This window comes from Babylonia areolata, chromosome 11, assembly GCF_041734735.1.
Source record: "Babylonia areolata isolate BAREFJ2019XMU chromosome 11, ASM4173473v1, whole genome shotgun sequence".
NCBI classification, from domain to species: Eukaryota; Metazoa; Mollusca; class Gastropoda; order Neogastropoda; family Buccinidae; genus Babylonia; species Babylonia areolata.
The window spans coordinates 17,446,726-17,465,654 of record NC_134886.1 but is presented as its reverse complement, the minus strand read 5'-3'; the positions used below and the strand labels follow the sequence as shown (position 1 = coordinate 17,465,654).

General features: G+C 44.9%; 1 protein-coding gene across 1 annotated transcript in view; it reads left to right on the top strand.

Moving 5' to 3' along the window:
* Positions 1 to 18,929, top strand: part of LOC143287590 (uncharacterized) — a 61,846-nt gene that overhangs the window by 27,681 nt on the left and 15,236 nt on the right. Inside the window, exons 20-28 of the mRNA XM_076595699.1 lie at positions 1,516 to 1,913; positions 2,671 to 2,904; positions 5,376 to 5,537; positions 6,809 to 9,412; positions 11,931 to 12,071; positions 13,506 to 13,581; positions 15,091 to 15,216; positions 16,474 to 16,622; positions 17,852 to 17,984. Of these exons, the coding sequence (XP_076451814.1) occupies positions 1,516 to 1,913; positions 2,671 to 2,904; positions 5,376 to 5,537; positions 6,809 to 9,412; positions 11,931 to 12,071; positions 13,506 to 13,581; positions 15,091 to 15,216; positions 16,474 to 16,622; positions 17,852 to 17,984 (4,023 nt within the window). The remainder of the gene's footprint in view (positions 1 to 1,515; positions 1,914 to 2,670; positions 2,905 to 5,375; positions 5,538 to 6,808; positions 9,413 to 11,930; positions 12,072 to 13,505; positions 13,582 to 15,090; positions 15,217 to 16,473; positions 16,623 to 17,851; positions 17,985 to 18,929) is intronic.

Below are 18,929 nucleotides of genomic sequence, written 5' to 3'. Positions count from 1 at the left end.
CATGTGCTGTGTTCAAATGAGAAGACTTGGACCACACACTCAAGCGTCAACCACTTCATGGGTGCATGTTTGAGAGAGCTGATCAAATTTCCTGACCTCAGAACACCGCTGGTGTCTGTGTCTCCTTGGCCTGGTTTATGGGGGGGGGGGGGGGCGCTTGGGGGGAGTGTTATGAAAGGAACCATTGAAGAATACAGTCTTGTTTCGTAGTGCCAGACTTCAATGGACCTCTATAGCAGCAGCATGCTTTCACTCCTTCATCATGGGAAATTAAAAAAATGGCCCAAAATTCTACCTGCTCTCATGGTGACCTCAGTCTTGATTTCCACCTGCGTCTGCATGCCTGTGCTGAGTTCCTGTCATAAAGGGACATACTGCTGAACACTGCCGCAGTGATTCAACAGCAGTGCAGGGTTTCTTCTGCTGTGTGGCCTTCCTCATCAATCCCTAATAACTCACATTGGCAGCTGTCCCTGTGAACTGCCAGTGCTGGGTCTGCAAGAGAACAAATATGTCTGGATGTTTATTGTCATCAGTAGGGGGTATAGTAGGTGGTGTCCTGGGTGTATCAAATCAGAACAGGCACTGAACACAATGGAAGTGACTCAGCAACAGTGCAGTGCAGGAACTCCTCTGGTATTTGGCCTTCTGGTGACCTAACATCGATGGTTTCTTGTTGGCTGCCGACACTGGGGTTGTGACAGACGAATCCGGGTGTGGTCATTTTTGATGAACTTGGAATGAGTGGCAGTTATGCCATTGAAATAGTTCAGATGATAGGCCAGCAGAGAACAGTTTGGGTGTGGCTCTGTCTGGGTTCAGGATGAGCAGTGTAATGATCATGCTACTAAAATGCTACAGAGGATGAGCAGGGAAAAAAAAAAAAAAAAAATTGTTAGGTAGTATTTTTTCAAAACACACAAGAAAATCACTTGTTAGGTAGTACTGTTTTCAAAACACCCTAAAAATCACTATTAGATACTGCTGTTTTCAAAGGAGACTAAATGTCAGACTTATCTTTGGGGGAAGATGGGGTCTAACTCTCAGACAAGCAGAGGAAGGCAGAAACATTTCCACTGGTCTGGAATTTGGATAAGTGGGAAGGTAGAATGTGTCCAGGGATCGTACAGATCACGGCAGTCTGGAAAAGTCTTGGAAATATGGAAGAACTATTTCCAGGGCTGGAAAAGTCTTCAGAAAATGTTCTGTCCTTTAGTGTCTGGAAAAGTCTTGGAATTGAAATAAAACCCTCAACCAGTACCACTCAACAAAGAGATTTCTGTAACTAGAAGACCAACAATTATAAAAGAAAAAGAGGTGAAAACTGAACATCAATACCAGGACATCTGTCAAGCTCTATTGTCAGTGGTGTAGTAGACTTTATTTATTTATTTTTTATTTAATCTGGTCTAGAAAAGGTCTGGTAAATGTGACATCTGTGTGAACCCTGGAAGGTGCATTCCCCTTTTTTTTTCATTTTTTTTTTTTCATCTATCTTATTTCATTTTTCAACAGAGGAACTGGTCCACTTGGAACAGCGCCTCAAGGAAGACCGCAAGGGAGCAGCAGACCCCAGCGACGCCCTCAAGAAGTGCGAGGAAGAGCTGGCCATCGCGCGGAACCGCCTCAAGCATGAGGAGGAGGACTTCCAGCAGAGAGAGAAGGCCCTGATTCACGGCTACACAGCGGAGATCAACAACCTCAAGTCGCAGATGGCGCTGCTCAAGTCACAGCGGAACCTGGGCAAGTGTGTGGCCACCTCGCCCATGAGGGTGGGCACGCCGGATAAGTCGAGGTCCCCGTCCAGAGCCCGCCTGCGCAAGGCTGGGAGGAAGAGGAAAGAGGCTGAGCAGGAGGAGGAGAGTGCTCACCACCATGGTGATCTTGTGCACCGCCTGGTAGAGATCGCCAATGTGAGTGGGTTTTTTGTTTTGTTTTGTTTTTTGTTTTTCCAGCTTATTTTGGGTTCATTTGATATTTGTGGTTGGTGGGGTGGGGGTGGTTGTTGTTTTGGGGTTTTTTTGTTGGTGTTTTTCACTGTTCATGGACCGCAACAACTCCTACATTCACTCATATCTACTTCCATGTGGAATTTTTGCTTGTATCTAATTATATATATATATATATATATAATATATATATATATAGATCCATTTTTTACGAGGCCAGAAAATCATACAAAATTTGTGAACAAAAAAGTAGTAGACAGTTCAGTGCCAGTCTCAGACAACCTAATTGACCAATACACACAACAGCCTGAAGTATCCGCAGAGACAAACATCAACAACAAAGAATGGGCGTGATAGGCAAGTGGTCATAGTGCTGGACTTTGAAACTCAGTCCTAGGTCTTGGGTTCAAATCCTGGCTGCATCTGGTGCATAAAAGCTGGAAATTTTCCCAATCTCCCAGGTCAGTGGATGTGCAGACCTGCTAGTACCCCATTCGTGTTTACACTCATTCAGAACACCAAATGCATGTGTTTTAGATCCTGTAATCCATGTCCATGTTCGGTAGGTTACGGAGACAGTAGCACAAAGAGCATGCACACCACTCAATAAGTATGGTTGTTGAAATGGCAGGGTAAAAATCTGTCATGACAAAAAAAGCGAGTCAGTACAACACAACACAGTAGCGCTGAACGCCCTGTCTGTCTGTCCCCCCTACCCCAGGACAGCAGCCTGTCGGCACAGCTCCGGCAACAGCTGAAGGACCTGGAGCCCTGGGCGGAGTGGCTGCAGCAGCAGGCAAGGGAGAGAAGTGAGGCGGAGGGACGGCTGCAGCAGACGCAGCAGGACCTGGAAGAGCTGCAGCGCCAGTTCACGGAGCTGTCCTCTGCCAGCACAGAGCTCCAGAGACAGCTGGACCGCAAGAAGGAGCTGCACACCGAGCTGACCGACAACCAGGTGGGTGGGTGTGGGTGAGTGAGTGTGTCAATGTGGGTGTCTGTGTGTGTGGTGTATGTGAAGGTGTGTGTGGTGTATGTGAAGGTGTGTGTATGGATTACAAGAAGGAGCTGCACACCGAGCTGACCGACAACCAGGTGGGTGGGTGTGCGTGTGTCATTGTGGGTGTCTGTGCGTGTGGTGTATGTGAAGGTGTGTGTATGTGTGTGGTGTATGTCAAGGTGTGTATGTGTGTGGTGTATGTCAAGGTGTGTGTATGAATTACAAGGAGCTGCACACTGAGCTGACCGACAACCAGGTGGGTGGGTGTGGGTGAGTGAGTGTGTCAATGTGGGTGTCTGTGTGTGTGGTGTATGTGAAGGTGTGTGTGGTGTATGTGAAGGTGTGTGTATGGATTACAAGAAGGAGCTGCACACCGAGCTGACCGACAACCAGGTGGGTGGGTGTGCGTGTGTCATTGTGGGTGTCTGTGCGTGTGGTGTATGTGAAGGTGTGTGTATGTGTGTGGTGTATGTCAAGGTGTGTATGTGTGTGGTGTATGTCAAGGTGTGTGTATGAATTACAAGAAGGAGCTGCACACTGAGCTGACCGACAACCAGGTGGGTGGGTGTGGGTGAGTGTGTGTGTCAGTGTGGGTGTCTGTGCGTGTGGTGTTTGTGAAGGTGTGTGTATGTGTGTGGTGTATGTCAAGGTGTGTGTATGAATTACAAGAAGGAGCTGCACACTGAGCTGACCGACAACCAGGTGGGTGGGTGTGGGTGAGTGTGTGTGTCAGTGTGTGTGTCTGTGCGTGTGGTGTATGTGAAGGTGTGTGTGGTGTATGTGAAGGTGTGTGTATGGATTACAAGAAGGAGCTGCACACCGATCTGACCGACAACCAGGTGGGTGGGTGTGGGTGAGTGTGTGTGTCAGTGTGGGTGTCTGTGCGTGTGGTGTATGTGAAGGTGTGTGTATGTGTGTGGTGTATGTCAAGGTGTGTATGTGTGTGGTGTATGTCAAGGTGTGTGTATGAATTACAAGAAGGAGCTGCACACCGATCTGACCGACAACCAGGTGGGTGGGTGTGGGTGAGTGTGTGTGTCAGTGTGGGTGTCTGTGCGTGTGGTGTTTGTGAAGGTGTGTGTATGTGTGTGGTGTATGTCAAGGTATGTGTATGAATTACAAGAAGGAGCTGCACACTGAGCTGACCGACAACCAGGTGGGTGGGTGTGGGTGAGTGAGTGTGTCAATGTGGGTGTCTGTGCGTGTGGTGTATGTCAAGGTGTGTGTGTGTGTGTGTGGTTTTTGTCAAGTTGTGTGTATGGATTACAAGGAGCTGCACACCGAGCTGACCGACAACCAGGTGGGTGGGTGTGCGTGTGGCAGTGTGGGTGTCTGCATGTGGTGTATGTGTGTGGTGTATGTGAAGGTGTGTGTATGGATTACAAGAAGGAGCTGCACACTGAGCTGACCGACAACCAGGTGGGTGGGTGTGGGTGTGCATGTGTCAGTGTGGGTGTCTGCGTGTGGTGTATGTGAAGGTGTGTGTGTGTGGTGTATGTGAAGGTGTGTGTATGGATTACAAGAAGGAGCTGCACATTAAGCTCACCAACAACCAGGTAGATGTCTGTGTGTGTGTGTTTTGGAGGGGGGGGGGATGGCGCTCTCAGTGTAGCGACACGCTTTCCTTGGCGAGAGCAGCCCAAATTTCACACAGAGAAATCTGTTGTGACACCAAAATAAAAACAAGGTAGTGTATTGTATTGTATTACTCTTTTTGTCACAACAGATTTCTCTGTGAAATTCAGGCTGTTCTCTCCAGGGAGAGCATGTCGCCTCAATGAGAGCACCTACCATTTTTGTGTATTTTTTTCTTCCTGCAATTTTATTTGTTTTCCTATCAAAGTGGATTTTTCTACAGAATTTTGCCAGGGACAACCCTTTTGTTGCCATGGGTTATTTTATGTGCACTAAGTGCATGCTGCACATGGGACCTCAATTTATTGTCTCATCCAAATGACTTGTGTCCATACCACCTGTGGAGGGGGAGAAAATACTGGTGACAAAAAAGGGAAAAGGAAGAAAGAAAGAAAATACTGGTGACAAAAAAGAGAAAAGGAAGAAAGATAGAAAATACTGGTGACTGTGGGGTTTGAACCGGTGCGCTCAGATTCTCTAGCTTCCTAGGCGGACATGTTACCACTAGGCTAATACTCCACTCTATCGCTTCTGCAATACTTCTTCCTCTTTGTTTGTGGGCTGCAACTCCCACGTTCACTCGCATGGACATGAGAGGGCTTTTACGTATATGAAAGTTTTTACCCTGCCATGTAGGCAGTCATACTCCATTTTCAGGGGTGTGCATGCTGAGTATGTTTTTATTTCCATAACCCATGGAACGCTGGCATGGATTACAGGATCTTTAACATGCGTATTTGATCTTCTGCACATATATTGACCTGCAGTACAATGGTGGTGTCTCTCTTCCACAGTCGGAGTCAGCGGAGCTGCGGCAGAAGCTGAGGATTGCAGAGTCATCCACGGAGGACCTGGAGACAAGGCTGATGGCGGCTAGTCAGCAGAAACTGGCGGCAGAGGCCAGCAAGTCACAGCTGGTGCAGGAACTGAAGGAGACCAAGGACCTGCTGCAACAGGTACTGCCTGTGGTGATGAGGAGTCGGTGTCATGGCGCTGTTTGTGGTTCTTGGCAGAGTGTTTGTGTTTGATGCAGTTGAGTTTTGATTGTGTGTGTGTGTGTGTGGCAAGTCACAGCTGGTGCAGGAACTGAATGAGACCAAGGATCTGCTGCCACAGGTACTGCCTGCCTATGATGAGGAATCAGTGGCATGGTGCTATTTGTGGTTCTTGACAATGGCAGTATGTTTGTGTTTGATGTGGTTGGGTTTTGATTTGTGTGTGTTGTTGTTGGTGACGGTGATTGTTTCTTGTTGCTTTTTTCTCTGTGAGTGTGTGTTGTTCTTGTTGTTTGTGATTGTTTCTTGTTTTTTGTTGTGGGTTTTTTTTTTGTTTGTTTTTTTGTTTTTTTTACTGTGTGAATGTGTGTGTGCGTGTGTGTATTGAATGTTGATTGTTTCTTGTTTTTTTTCTGTCACTCTGTGTGAATATGTGTGTTGTATTTTGTTGATTGTTTCTTGTTATTGTTTCTCTGTGTGTGTATGTGTGTTGTATGCTGTTGATTGTTTCTTGTTTTTTGTCTCTGTGTGAATGTGTGTGTGTGTGTGTGTATTGTTTGTTTTTGACTGTTTCTTGTTTATTTGTCTCTGTGTGTGCATGTTGTATCTTGATGATTGTTTCTTGTTGGTATTGTCTGTGTGTGTGTGTGTGTTGTATACTGTTGATTGTTTCTTGTTTTTGTCTCTGTGTGTTTGTGTGTGAGTGTGCATGTTGTCTGCTGTTAATTGTTTCTTGTTTTTGTCCAAGTGAGAGTGTGTGTGGCAATGTGTGTATGTGTTGTACACTGTTGATTGTTTCGTGTTTTTTTTTTACTTTGTGTGTGAGTGGCGCTGTAAACACACAATCTAAGTGTGGAAATATTTATGCGCCCAATATAAATCAGGTTCAATCATTCATGGAATTTTGATTTATGTGGTTCTGATATGGCCCTGTGCAGTCAGATGGACAGTGAGCAACAGTGTCAAAGTCAAACAGTTCTCTTTCCTGGTCTGGTGTGTGTACGGTCATTGAAGTCTTGGGATGAGAGAACCATTTCCAGGGCTGGAAAAGTTAGGAAAATGTTTTGCCCTTCATGGAATGGTAAAGTCTTGGGGAAATAGTAGTGACCTATCTTTTGTCCATATTTTTTTCTTTCTTCTTTCCTTGTGTGTGCATTGGTTATGAATCAAAACCAAAAAAAAGAAAGAAAGGAAACTGAAAAGGGTGCGTGTGTGGCATGGTCATGTTTCAGACAGAAGTGACAAAGAAGGAATGCGAGTCAGAGTTGTGGGACCTGCAGAAAGCCATGCAGTCCATGACGGATACCAACACCCAGCTGACGACAGACTGCGACAGCTACAGGATGATGGTGGACGCCCACCAAACCAAGATGGAGACGGCCGCTGAGGAAAAGGAACTCCTCCAAGACAACCTGAAGAAGATGCAAGACGAGCTGACCGAGCGCCAGCAGGAAGCAGAGAGAGCCATGGAAAAGAAGGAAGAGCTGCAGATGGTCGTGGACGAACTGAAATCCATGCTGAGCCAGGTCACGAGCGAACTGGAGGCCAAGACAGCACAGCTGAAGACCTCTGAGAAGCAGTCGGAAGGTTCCGATGAGATGACGTCATCCAACGAAGCCATGCTGAAAGCGGCACTGAGTGAGGCAAACAGTGCGATGCAGGAAGAGAGCCGGCAGCGTGACGCCCTCCAAACACAGCTGGAGCAGTGCCAGACGTCCATCGCCCAGCTGGAAGCATCTCTGAAGGAAAGTGAGTCCAGGGAAGCGGAGCTGAAAACCTTGCTGGAAACGAAGCAAGAGGAGCTGACAGCGCAGGCAGACAAGGTGGACAGCTACATGCGGGAAGTGGAAAGCCTGAAAGCGGAGCTGTCCACTGCATTGTCAGCTTCACAGACGACAGTCAGCCAGGTGGAGACCCTGCAGGCAGAGCTGGAGATGAAGAGGTCAAGGGTCACAGCCCTGCAGTCAGAGGTGAGCTCGCTGAAAGAGGCCCACCAGCAGCAAGTGAAGGAGCTGAAAGACAACATCACCACCCTGCAGACCACTGTGGATGACAACCTCTCCTCTGACAAACTGCAGCTCCAGGGAAAAGAAGACTTGCTTGGAGAGCTGCGCACAAACGTGGCAACTCTGGAAGCCAAACTCCAAGAAAAGGAGAAGGAGATCGCTGAGCTCAGCACAACTGTGGAAACTGTTGAATCCAAGATAGCCGAGAAAGAAAAACTTCTCACGGAAGTGACGAGTGCTAAAGACGAAGCGCTGAAGAAATCCTCAGAACTGGAGGAGCAGCAGAAGAGCCTTCAGGAAGCTAAGCAAGCGTGGGAGGAGGCTCACCAACAGCTCCAGGAAAGGGTGCAAGATGCAGACCAGAGGCTGAAGGAGTCCCAAGGGGAGCTGGAGACGCTGAGGGCTGCCCACGACACGACAGAGGGCCGGCTGAGGGAGCGTGAGGCGAGGTGCTCCCAGCTGGAGAAGGAGCTGCAGTGCAGCCACCAGGTGCTGGCCGACCTGAGGCAGCAAGAGTCTGCCCGTCTCACCAAGCTGCAGAGCCTGGAGAAGGCCCAGAAGGAGGCCCGGCGCCTGCAGGACCGGAAGCTGGGGGAGGCCCGAGAGGCCCTGGAGGGGCGGGTGAAGGAGGTGGCAGAGCTGAAGGCCTCGTTCAGTCGGCTGCAGGAAAAGAACAGCCAGGCGGGGGCACTGCAGGCAGAGCTGAGCCAGACTGCCGTGCAGATCGCCGAACTCCGGTCCCGCCTGCACATGGAGCAGGCCCTCACCCACAAGCACAAGGCCAGCGCCGAGCAGGTGTCTGAGGAGAACACGGAGCTGGAGAAACGCGTCAACTCTGTATCCCAGGAGCTGGAACAGATGCAGAAGGAGAAGGCCCAGCTGACGGAAGAAGTCACCAGTTTGAAGGCCAGGGTCTCAGAGCTGGAAACGGCCAACGCTGAAGCTGTGAAGAAGTTTGAAACAGAGCTTTCAGAGTACAAGGCTTCCAATGAAGCATTGACTGCTCAGCACCAAGAGGCAGTGGAAGGCAAACAGAGCCTTGAGCAATCCTCGGAGAAGATTCAGTCGGAGAGGGAGGCCCTGGAGAAGAGGGTGAAGGAACTGGAACAGGAAGGGGAGAAGCTGAGGGAGTCTTACAACAACGCCTGTGCACAGTTAACCCAGACAAACACAAACATCAACAAACTGGAACAGTGCAAACACACACTTGAAGAAAAGCTAGCAGTGCAGGTCAGTGTTGAACCAGCAAAAGACAGTGCTGACAGCGAAGAACTGAAAAACGAACTTGAGGCAGAGAAAAGTAAAAACAGTGAGTTTCAGAAACAGATCAAAGCTCTGTGTGCCCTGGACACAGCCACCGATGCCCCGGGCTCCTCAAGGCGCCTGCGAAAGGAGAAGATCCAAGCTGAAAGCGACTTGGCCAATGCTCGCTTGGAAACGGAGAGACTCCAGAGACAGGTAGAAAGACTTCTGAAAGCACGGGAGACAAACACCCCCACCCCCACGCCTGTGGTGAAGTGTGCTGACTGCCTCAACAACAGAGCCAAACAGGAAGGGGGCGATGCGGCTGATGTCAAATCCCTCCGCCAGAATCTGTCGGAGAAAGAACGCCGGTTGAATGAAGCGGAAACGGTACGGCAGAGAGTGGAGTGTGAGCTCCTGGAAGTGAAAGCCAAGCTGCTGAACACGGAAACGGACCTGACAGAGCTGAAGACAGCAGCAGCACAACAGGGTGCGTCGTTGGGTCAGAGTGAGTCGTCAGGAAAGATGTCTGCATCAGCTTCATCGTGGCAAGAAGCCTACAGTATTCTCCAGGGAGAACTGGAAAAGGTAACCTCCCCTCTCTCTCTTTTTTTTTTTCCCAACATTTCTAATTCAGACAAAGTTTACAGATACAAATTTTATATATCTGTCTATAAATATAAATTAAAGATGTTTGATTGCAGTAAATCTTGTCCAGAGACAAAGCACTTCCACACCAATTATTCACACGCATACTTGATTTCAGGGGAATGAGAGACAAAAACTTATTAATACATGTGAACAGAAAGCTTGAGAAATAGTAGACCTTTATCACTGTTTCTTGTTGGTTTCAGAGACTGGTATTCAGCCCTGAAATGGCCCCATTGTGGTTGACTGGGCTGTATAAATCAGCAGCATGAACTTGTTCTCACAATTTGTGAGTGCATGCTCAGCTGTGGCCAGGGTCATTTTTACTGGAGCATCCTCTGAATTCAGTGTCTTTCTCAGTTTGTGATGATGGCTGTTGTGAGTGACAAAACCAGTATGACCAGCATTTTGTGCACATGTGTGATTGAGTGATCACTTATGCTTGTCACGGACAAACTTGGAAGATTCAGTGTTTCTGATCTTTTATTCATTGCTTGAGTGGGATCACAAAAAGAAGATTATTGTGAAAAGTGTCAAGTTTTCTTTCCGTTTTCTCCTCATGTACTTGCTCTCATTATAATTACTGTATTGATTATTGTACAGTGATTATATTATGTGATGTCACAGTAAAGCAGTAGGTTTCTTGAAGAATGGGGAAAACTCAAGTCAGTGGCTTGATCGTCTGAGAATCAGAGATAAATCCTGAGAAATTTGTTCTGCGAGCGGTTCGTTCCTGTGAGTGACACTGACAATGTCCAAGACACCCAAAAACTGTTACTATACTCTGTACTTCCCCCCTGACAAACACACATCAGCAGAATCACATACTGTCAGTGATGAAGCGTCAGCTGTGTTTCATTCTGTGCTGCATCAGGACACAGTGAGCAGAAGATTTAAATTAGTTGCTGTTTCTTCTACATTAACCCTTAAATCCCTTGATTCTCTGTTGTGTTGGAGTGTACATGTGAAACTTTTAAGAAAAAAAAATTGGGGGAGGGGGGATTAAAATGGTGATCATTGCTGCTGTACAAAGGCTGTTGAAGCACCATGATTTTTTTTTTTTTTTTTTTTTTCTCTTTTTTATTCAGTTTGATTGACTTCTATTGACATATTCATACAATTTACATATGTCTGCATTGACTTTTCTTGTGGGGGGAGGGTGTGGGGGGGGAGGGGGTCTGTTTTTATTCTTTGGATGGCCGACTTGCTCAGCACAACAGTCTTTTCACTTTCATGTGTCTCCAAAATGCGTTTCATAATCAGTGAAATAGAAGCATAATTTAAAAAAAAAAAAAAAAAAGAACAGCTTTTTTTGCTTTTTTTTTTAAGTGGAGGATGAATGTCAGCATTGGGGGGGGGTGGGGGGGGCTTCAGGCACCCTCCACCACCTCCTCTCCCAGCAGTGCCTTTGCCCCTGCACCCTTGTTAGAAACTTTTCAGTGTTAAAAAAATTAAGTTACTCCCACCCGTGTGTCTGATTTTAAGTGACGGGATTTAAAGGAGTCTGACAGAACACCCGTCCAGGTCTGAAGAGCTCTAGGGAGTTTAGACTGTCACAGTGCCTTTGATTCAGGTTCTCAGCATAATAGAGGTTCGTTTTTGTGTGTGTGTTCTTTTTTTTTGTTCTTTTTTTTGTTGTTGTTGTTGTTTTGTTTTGTTGTTGGTTTTTTTGGTTTTTTTTGCCTTCGATGGTTTTAAAGGTCTTTAGAATCCAGAATATGGAGTGATGGCCTGGAGGTAACGCGTCTGCCAAGGAAGCGAGAGAATCTGAGCCCTCTGGTTTGAATCACGCCTCAGCCGCCGGTATTTTCTCCCCCCTCCACTAGACCTTGAGTGGTGGTCTGGACGCTAGTCATTCAGATGAGACGACAAACCGAGGTCCCGTGTGCAGCATGCACTTAGCGCACACAAAAGAACCCACGACAACAAACGGGTTGTTCCTGGCAAAATTCTGTAAAAGAATCCACTTCGATAGGAAAAACAAATAAAACTGCACACACGAAAAAAAAAAAAAAAAAAAAATGGGTGGCGCTGTAGTGTAGCGACGTGCTCTCCCTGGGGAGAGCAGCCCGAATTTCACTTCGATAGGAAAAACAAATAAAACTGCATGCAGGAAAAAAATACACAAGAAAAATGAGTGGCACTATAGTGTAGCGACATGCTCTCCATGGGGTGAGCAGCCCGAATTTCACACAGAGAAATCTGTTGTGATAAAATCAAATACAAATACAAATACAAATCTGGTGATTCTCAAGGCCTGACCAGAGCGTTGGGTTGATGTGAAGATCAGTCATCTGCTCTTTTTTTTTCTTAAATTCAAAGCCAATGTGGTGTAGTTTTTATGAATCAGTCCACCTTCTTTGATACCTCCTTGAAACTGAGACTGATTCCACATGGGCAATATCAAGCCTGCTGTTACAGTTATTTGGTCTTCCTGTCTTGTGTGGTGCACGGGCAGAGTCAGGCAAGGGAGGCAAGTCTGCGGCAGGAACTGGAGAGTGGTGCCAGAGTGATGGACACTGAGAAACAGGCGCAGCTTCAGGAGCAGCTGGCACAGAAAACTGTGCAACTGGAGAGGTCCCTGCAACGTGAGAAAGAGGTAGGCATGATTTTTGATTGATTGATATTTTAAAGATTAATTTATTTTTTACTTAATGAATAATAATAATAATAATAAACGTTTATATAGCGCCCTTTCTCACTAAGAGCTCAGGGCGTTTTACATGAAAGAAAAATATTACAAGTAACATAAAACATTCATGACCACTCTTTCTCAAAAAAAAAAACCCTCCCCCCACTCACACTCTCCATTTCCCACTCCACATAATTCAAAGTGAGCTGACATGGGTGGTGTTGGAGAAAAGGAAGCTGAGAGTACTTATACATATAGATAGGTTTTAAAAAGATGAGTCTTTAGTGATGAGCGAAAAGCAGAAACAGAATCAGATGCATGGATATGATGAGAAAGGTTGTTCCAGATGTGAGGAGCAGCAAAGAAGAAAGAACGTTCACCATAGGTTCTTGTATTGACACAAAGTTTCAAAGGTAACAGTCAGAGGAAGAGCGGAGATTTCTTGTGGGAGTGTAAGCACTGATAAGGTCAGAAAGATGAGTAGGTCCTGCGGAGTGGAAAGCAGAATAACAGAGACACGCAACTTTATTTTATTGATTGATTTCTTAATGATTTCTTTCTTTTATTGTTTGTTGTTGCGTTTTGTTTTGTTTTTTTGTTGTTTTTTTTAAGATAATGCTCATGTTTATATTACTACAAAATAAAAGAGATAATATTGCAAGTAAACACAACAAAACAAAAGAGTGATACAACTGTAAGTTTGATCTACAAAAATGCAAGATACAAAACTGTAAGTTATGAATATGAAACATAAGAGAGAATACTATAGGTTATAGCTACAAAATAAAACATAAATCTGAAACTAGAGAAATGATACTGGAAGTTATAACTACAAATCAGAAGAGAAATAATGATTTAAGTTTAACTACAAATTAAAAGAGAAATTAGTCATAATCTGTTTTTTTTTCCAGATCAGCGTTGTGTTTGCTGGCAAAGCAGCCTTACTCTCCAGTGACATCACATGAATAGAACTTTTACATTTCATGCAATTTATGCTACGGCACCTCGGTGTATTCCAAACTTTCAGCATGTTTGCCCCTTCTACGCCTCTCCGCTCTTTGCATTCTTCTGCTGTACTAACCTAGCATTCACTGGCTTTTTCAGTCTGACACAGATCCTTTGTCACTTCCTTTTGAAAATAAATCTTAAAACATTCCTTTTCAAGCAGTCTGTATAACCAAAGCGCTCTGTTCCATACTCTGTTCTAATGGATCTTATCTGCTTCTTCTGTACATATGTGCTTGTGTGTGTTTTATGTTTGTTATTCTGTGGTTTGTGTGTGACTGACATTGTCATAAAGCTCTTTAAGATGTTTAAAGGCGCTGTGTAAATGTATTATTGGTATCATCATTGCTAAGACCATTGATAATGATATACTCATTGTTGACCTTTCCCTTGCAGACATGCAGTCTCTCTGTGACAGAGCTGCAGGCAGAGCTGTTTCGTGTGCGGCAGCAGAGGAAGATCGCTGTGGAAGGTGTGTACAGAAAGTCTGCCTCAGCCTTCTGGGTGTCTCTCCTCCTCCTCACTCTCTCTCCCTTTCTCTCTGTCTCTCTCTCTTCTCTCTCTCTCTCAGACTCACTCACACACACACACACACACACACACACACACACACACACACACACAAACTCACTGACTCTCCCTTTCTCACTCACTCACTCACTCACTCACACTAAAACACTCAATTGCTTAGTCACACTCTCTCATTTTAACACTCTCAGTCTCTGTCTCATTCTTTCACACTCACTCACTTTCTCTCCCTCTCTTACACTCATTCACTGACTCACTCAGTTTACTCTCACACTCACTTGCTCACTCACTCTCACTCACACACACATTCTCTCTCTCTCTCTCTCTCTCTCTCTCTCTCTCTCTCTCTCTCTCTCTCTCTCTCTCTCATTCTCAATCAAACACACACACACTTATTCAACACTCATCCACTCACTCACTCTCACTCTCTCTCTCATTGCCTCTCTGTCTGCATGAGGATTCTATGACCTATCCTGATCACAAAACAACTGTCCAAAAGTATACCCTGTTTCTAATGTCATGAATCATTTCATTGCTAATCCTTCATTATTTTGTTGTGAAAACTTCAACCTGCATCAAACGGACGTTACACACACACACAACAAAGTGGGAGTGAAATTTACATAGATATATCATATGGATATGAACATTCTTGTGCTTGTTTGGCCATAGAGTGCCAGGTTTATCACTTTCACATACCCGGAGTTTAAACTCAGCAATTAACGTTTCCATTTTTCTTTCAGAACATAATCTGCCCATTCTGTTGGTTTATTCTCATTGAAGTTCATCATGTGAAAAGATGTTTAAGTATATCTTGTATTTTTTGTCTTTGCAGAATGATGATTTTTTTTTATTTTGATGATATGAATAAGTGACTGTCAGTTGTTCATTCCCTGCGGCAGATTTTTAACCAGTTATTGGATATCCTATAACAGATTTTTAAATTTAAAAAAAAAATGAATAAGTATCAATCATTCACGACATTGAAATCCTGCTGCAGACTTTAAAAAGATAAACAAAAAAAATGAATAACTATCCATCATTTGTATCCTTTTGCAGATTTCTTGATGAAATAAAATAAATGAATATATTTCTGCTATTCATTTCCTGTTATAAATGTTTTGTTGTTGTTTTTTGAATAAGTAAATAAATAAACAAACAAATGAATGTCAGTCGTTGATTTCCTGCTACAGATCATTGAAAGAGAAATGAAATAACTATCAATAATTATCCCTGCTAAGGTCATCTAAAGTAAAGTGAAATAAAATAACTATCAATAATTCTTCCTCCTATAAATCATTTAAAGTGAAATGAAATAACTATCAATAATTATTCCTGCTACAGGTGAGGTCATTTAAAGTAAAATAGAATAACTATCAATGATTCTTCCTGCTACAGACTGTTTAGAGTAAAATAAAATAAAAAGCTAATAATAGTTCCTTTCCCACTGCAGACGCCAAGGAAAATGAGCGTGTGATTCAGCAGCTGAAGGATGCCATGCTGGAGCAGGAAGAAACCATGGAGAGACAGGACACCATCATCAGCCAAAAGGACCAGGAGGTCCAGTCTCTGACCACAGGTAGGAACATGTATTATTAATACACCTGGTGTTGTCACCATCAGCCACAAGGAACAAGAGGTCCAGTCTCTGACCACAGGTAGGAACATGTATTATTGATACACCTGGTGTTGTCACCATCAGCCACAAGGACCAGGAGGTCCAGTCTCTGACCACAGGTAGGAACATGTATTATTGATACAGGTGGTGTTGTCATCATCAGCCACAAGGACCAGCAGGTCCAGTATCTGACCACAGGTAGGAACATGTATTATTAATACACCTGGTGTTGTCACCATCAGCCACAAGGAACAAGAGGTCCAGTCTCTGACCACAGGTAGGAACATGTATTATTGATACACCTGGTGTTGTCATCATCAGCCACAAGGACCAGTAGGTCCAGTCTCTGACTGCAGGTGGGAACATGTATTATCAATACATTTGGTGTTCTCATCATTGGCCACAAGGATCATGAGGTCCAGTCTCTGACTGCAGTCAGGAACATGTATTAAGACCAATGCGCATGCGACTTTTTGAACGCGGCCAATCTTTTGAAAGTGGGGTAATGGTGGCATCAAAGACAAAGATTTGGATGATCCTTCTGGCCTGAAGAAAAAGCAAGTGAAGCGTTCACAGACCTTCAGGAAGAAATAGTCGTTCATGAAGCCGGGGAGGAAAGGAGACATGTACACGTTTTTCAACATCTGTCAGACAGCTGTTGTATGTTTGCTGAGATGTTCCTGAAAATAATACCCTGTCCCTGATTCTGATGTGTGGTGTTCCTAAAAAGCAAGTTTGGGGGTAGGCATGCCTGCATAATATATCAGTGAGTTTTGGTTTTAACATTATATTGAAAAAGTCAGGAAAACAAACGCCACCACCACCATTACACACCTATATATTGTTGTCTTCATGAAATTTTGCTTTTCTGTCTCCTCTCCCATGTTGCCTTCGGTCTGCTGTCTTCATAGATGTCACATTGTCGGTGAGTTTTTGTTTTCAGTGTAATGTTGATATTACAAAGCTTGGAAAACGAAGACCACTGAAAAACTGAAACCACCACATTATTGATATTTTCTGTGACAAACCTGGGGAAATTCGCTACACACACACACACACACACACACACACACACACGATTACCCACAACCACAATGATGTTTTCTGTGACAGACCTGGAGAAATTGACAGATCGCTACACACACACACACACACACACACACAAAACCAAACCCAAACCCAAACCCACAACCATACTGATAATGTTTTGTGTGACAGAACTGGAGAAGCTGACGGACCGCTACACGAAGCTGCATGAGCAGCAGTCCGAGTCGAGCCGTGAGCTGTGCAACCTGACTCGCCAGCTGGTCCGCGTGGAGGAGGAGAAGAAAGCTATGTCCAGGGACCTGGCTGACCTGCAACAGAAGGTAGTCATCACAGCTTCTGCTTCTTCTTCTTTGTTCATGGGCTGCAACTCCCAGGTTAACTGACATGTACTTGTGGGCGTTTATGTGTATGACTGTTTTTACCCCGCCATGTTGGCAGCCATACTCTGTTTTGGGGGTGTGCATGCGGGGTATATTCTTGTTTCCATTACCCACTGAAGGCTGACATGGATTACAGGATCTTTAACATGCGTATTTGATCTTCTGCTTGCGTATGCACACGAAGGGGGTTCAGGAACAAGCAGGTCTGACCTGCTGTGTTGACCTGGGAGATCAGAAAAATCTCCACCCTTTTCCCACTAGGCGCCGTTACGGAGATTCGAACCCGGATTGAAAGTCCAATGCTTAACCACTCGGCTATTGTGCCCATCATGTCATCACAGCATTAGTAATTGTATCTATGGTAGTCATGTCCAATAAGGAACATGTGTGATACACCAGGTGTTGCCATCATCGACCACAAGGAGCAGAAGGTCCAGTCTCTGACGGCTCTGGTGGAGTGTTGGCCTGGTGGTAACACATCCGCTTAGGAAGTGAGAGAATTTGATTCTGAGTGCACTGGTTCAAAGCCCACAGTCGCCAGTAGTTTCTCCCCCTCCGCTAGACCTTGAGTGGTGGGCTGGACGCTAGTCATGTAGATGAGACGATACGCCGAGGTCCAGTGTGCACTTGGTGCACTGAAAAAGAACCCATGACAACGAGTGTTGTCCTCTGGCAAAATTCTGTAGAAGAAATCTACTGTGACAGGTACACAAATATGTATGCATGCACTCAACGACTGATGGTCAGGCATCAAGCAGACATGGTGTCATGTAGTGTATAATTATGGATTTGTTCAAACGCAGTGACGCCTCCTTGAGCATTTGAATCCATGTATGATAGTCATGTCCGGTTAAAACCACCAGAACGGCAGAAGAGGCAACTGCTGCACTGACAGGGCCAGAATTTGATTATAGTGGAGAGTGTCTTGCCCGAGTAACATCCCCACTTTCTCAGCTAAGTTGGTGCTTAGATTTTTTATTGCTGCTGTCATTGTGAAATCCGGTTCAGAATGTTGTTGAAGATCAGCAGTATGGCCAGTATCACTAACAGAATGAAAGGTAGGTGTTTTTGTGTGTGTGTTTTGTTGGGGGTTTTTTGTTGTTTTTTGTTTGTTGGTGGTTGTTTTCGGTTTTTTGATAATAAACTGTCGTCATTTTTTTATTTTCTAGCTGAAGAAAGTGAGCGAAGAGAGCAGACAGGTGCAAGAGAGGTTGACGAACCTGACGACGGAGAACAGCCGTCTGAAGGACTCGGTGACCAAGGAAGGGCAGAGCACTGTCTCGCTACAAGACAAGCTTGCAGGTGGGAATGGCAGCCTGTTTTGAGACAGAAATAATGAACAGATTTGTTCATCAAGTGGGTCTCTGGTACGTTCTAGAATAACACATGAAAATTGTGTATCGGAGCTTCAGTCTGACGTTAGAGTCATCCGCTATGAAGAAGAGTTGCTTCCCTTCATCTTCCGGAAGAGCCTCCTTCCCTCCCTTTCCCATATTCTCTTCATCACAGTTTCCGTTTAAAAGCAAGCAACATGTGTCTGACTGTGACGCATGTCTCCTATACAACTTTTACTTGACAGTATGCATGCCTTTGAAGATGTGTAGCAATACAGATTTGATCAGAATGTGTAGCATTAGAGTGACCCTCTGAAGGTAGTCTGGGACCACCTAGAATTATCGTAAAAGAGTCCATGGAACCCCCAACTATGGGTGTTTTTTTTTTTTGTTTTTTGTTTTGTTTTGGGTTTTTTTCCATCTCAAGCCCTGATTTTTAACTCAACAGAAGCCCTGAATCATTGTGCATGTGTACACTTGGCCATTTGTTAGAATATTGGTTCACAGGTGGGTGGTTGTTTTTTTTTTATACTTTTTTTTTGTTGTTGTTGCAAAATTCATTTTGATCAACCCTTACATCGCCAGCTATGTTTAAGCTGCTAACATTTGCAAGTTGGCTAAGTCAGCTGCACAATACAGCTGAAAACCAGCTGTGCAGCAGAGCAGCCAGTGGGATTGTGGGGTACTCATTTTTTCGATGCCATGTGGCACGAACTCTTTTCCACTGTCACTGTCAGCAGCAAAACCATTTTCTGCCAAATGCCTTTTAATTAGACTTGTAGTTTGCTGTCCTGTATAGCGTGGTCTAAAGGAAGACTGCTAGTTACAATCTGAACTGGTTGAAGAGCTCGCCATTGTTCAAACTAAGTTTTTAAAAAGCCACTGAAAGTCACTCCAAACCGCACAAGAGTTG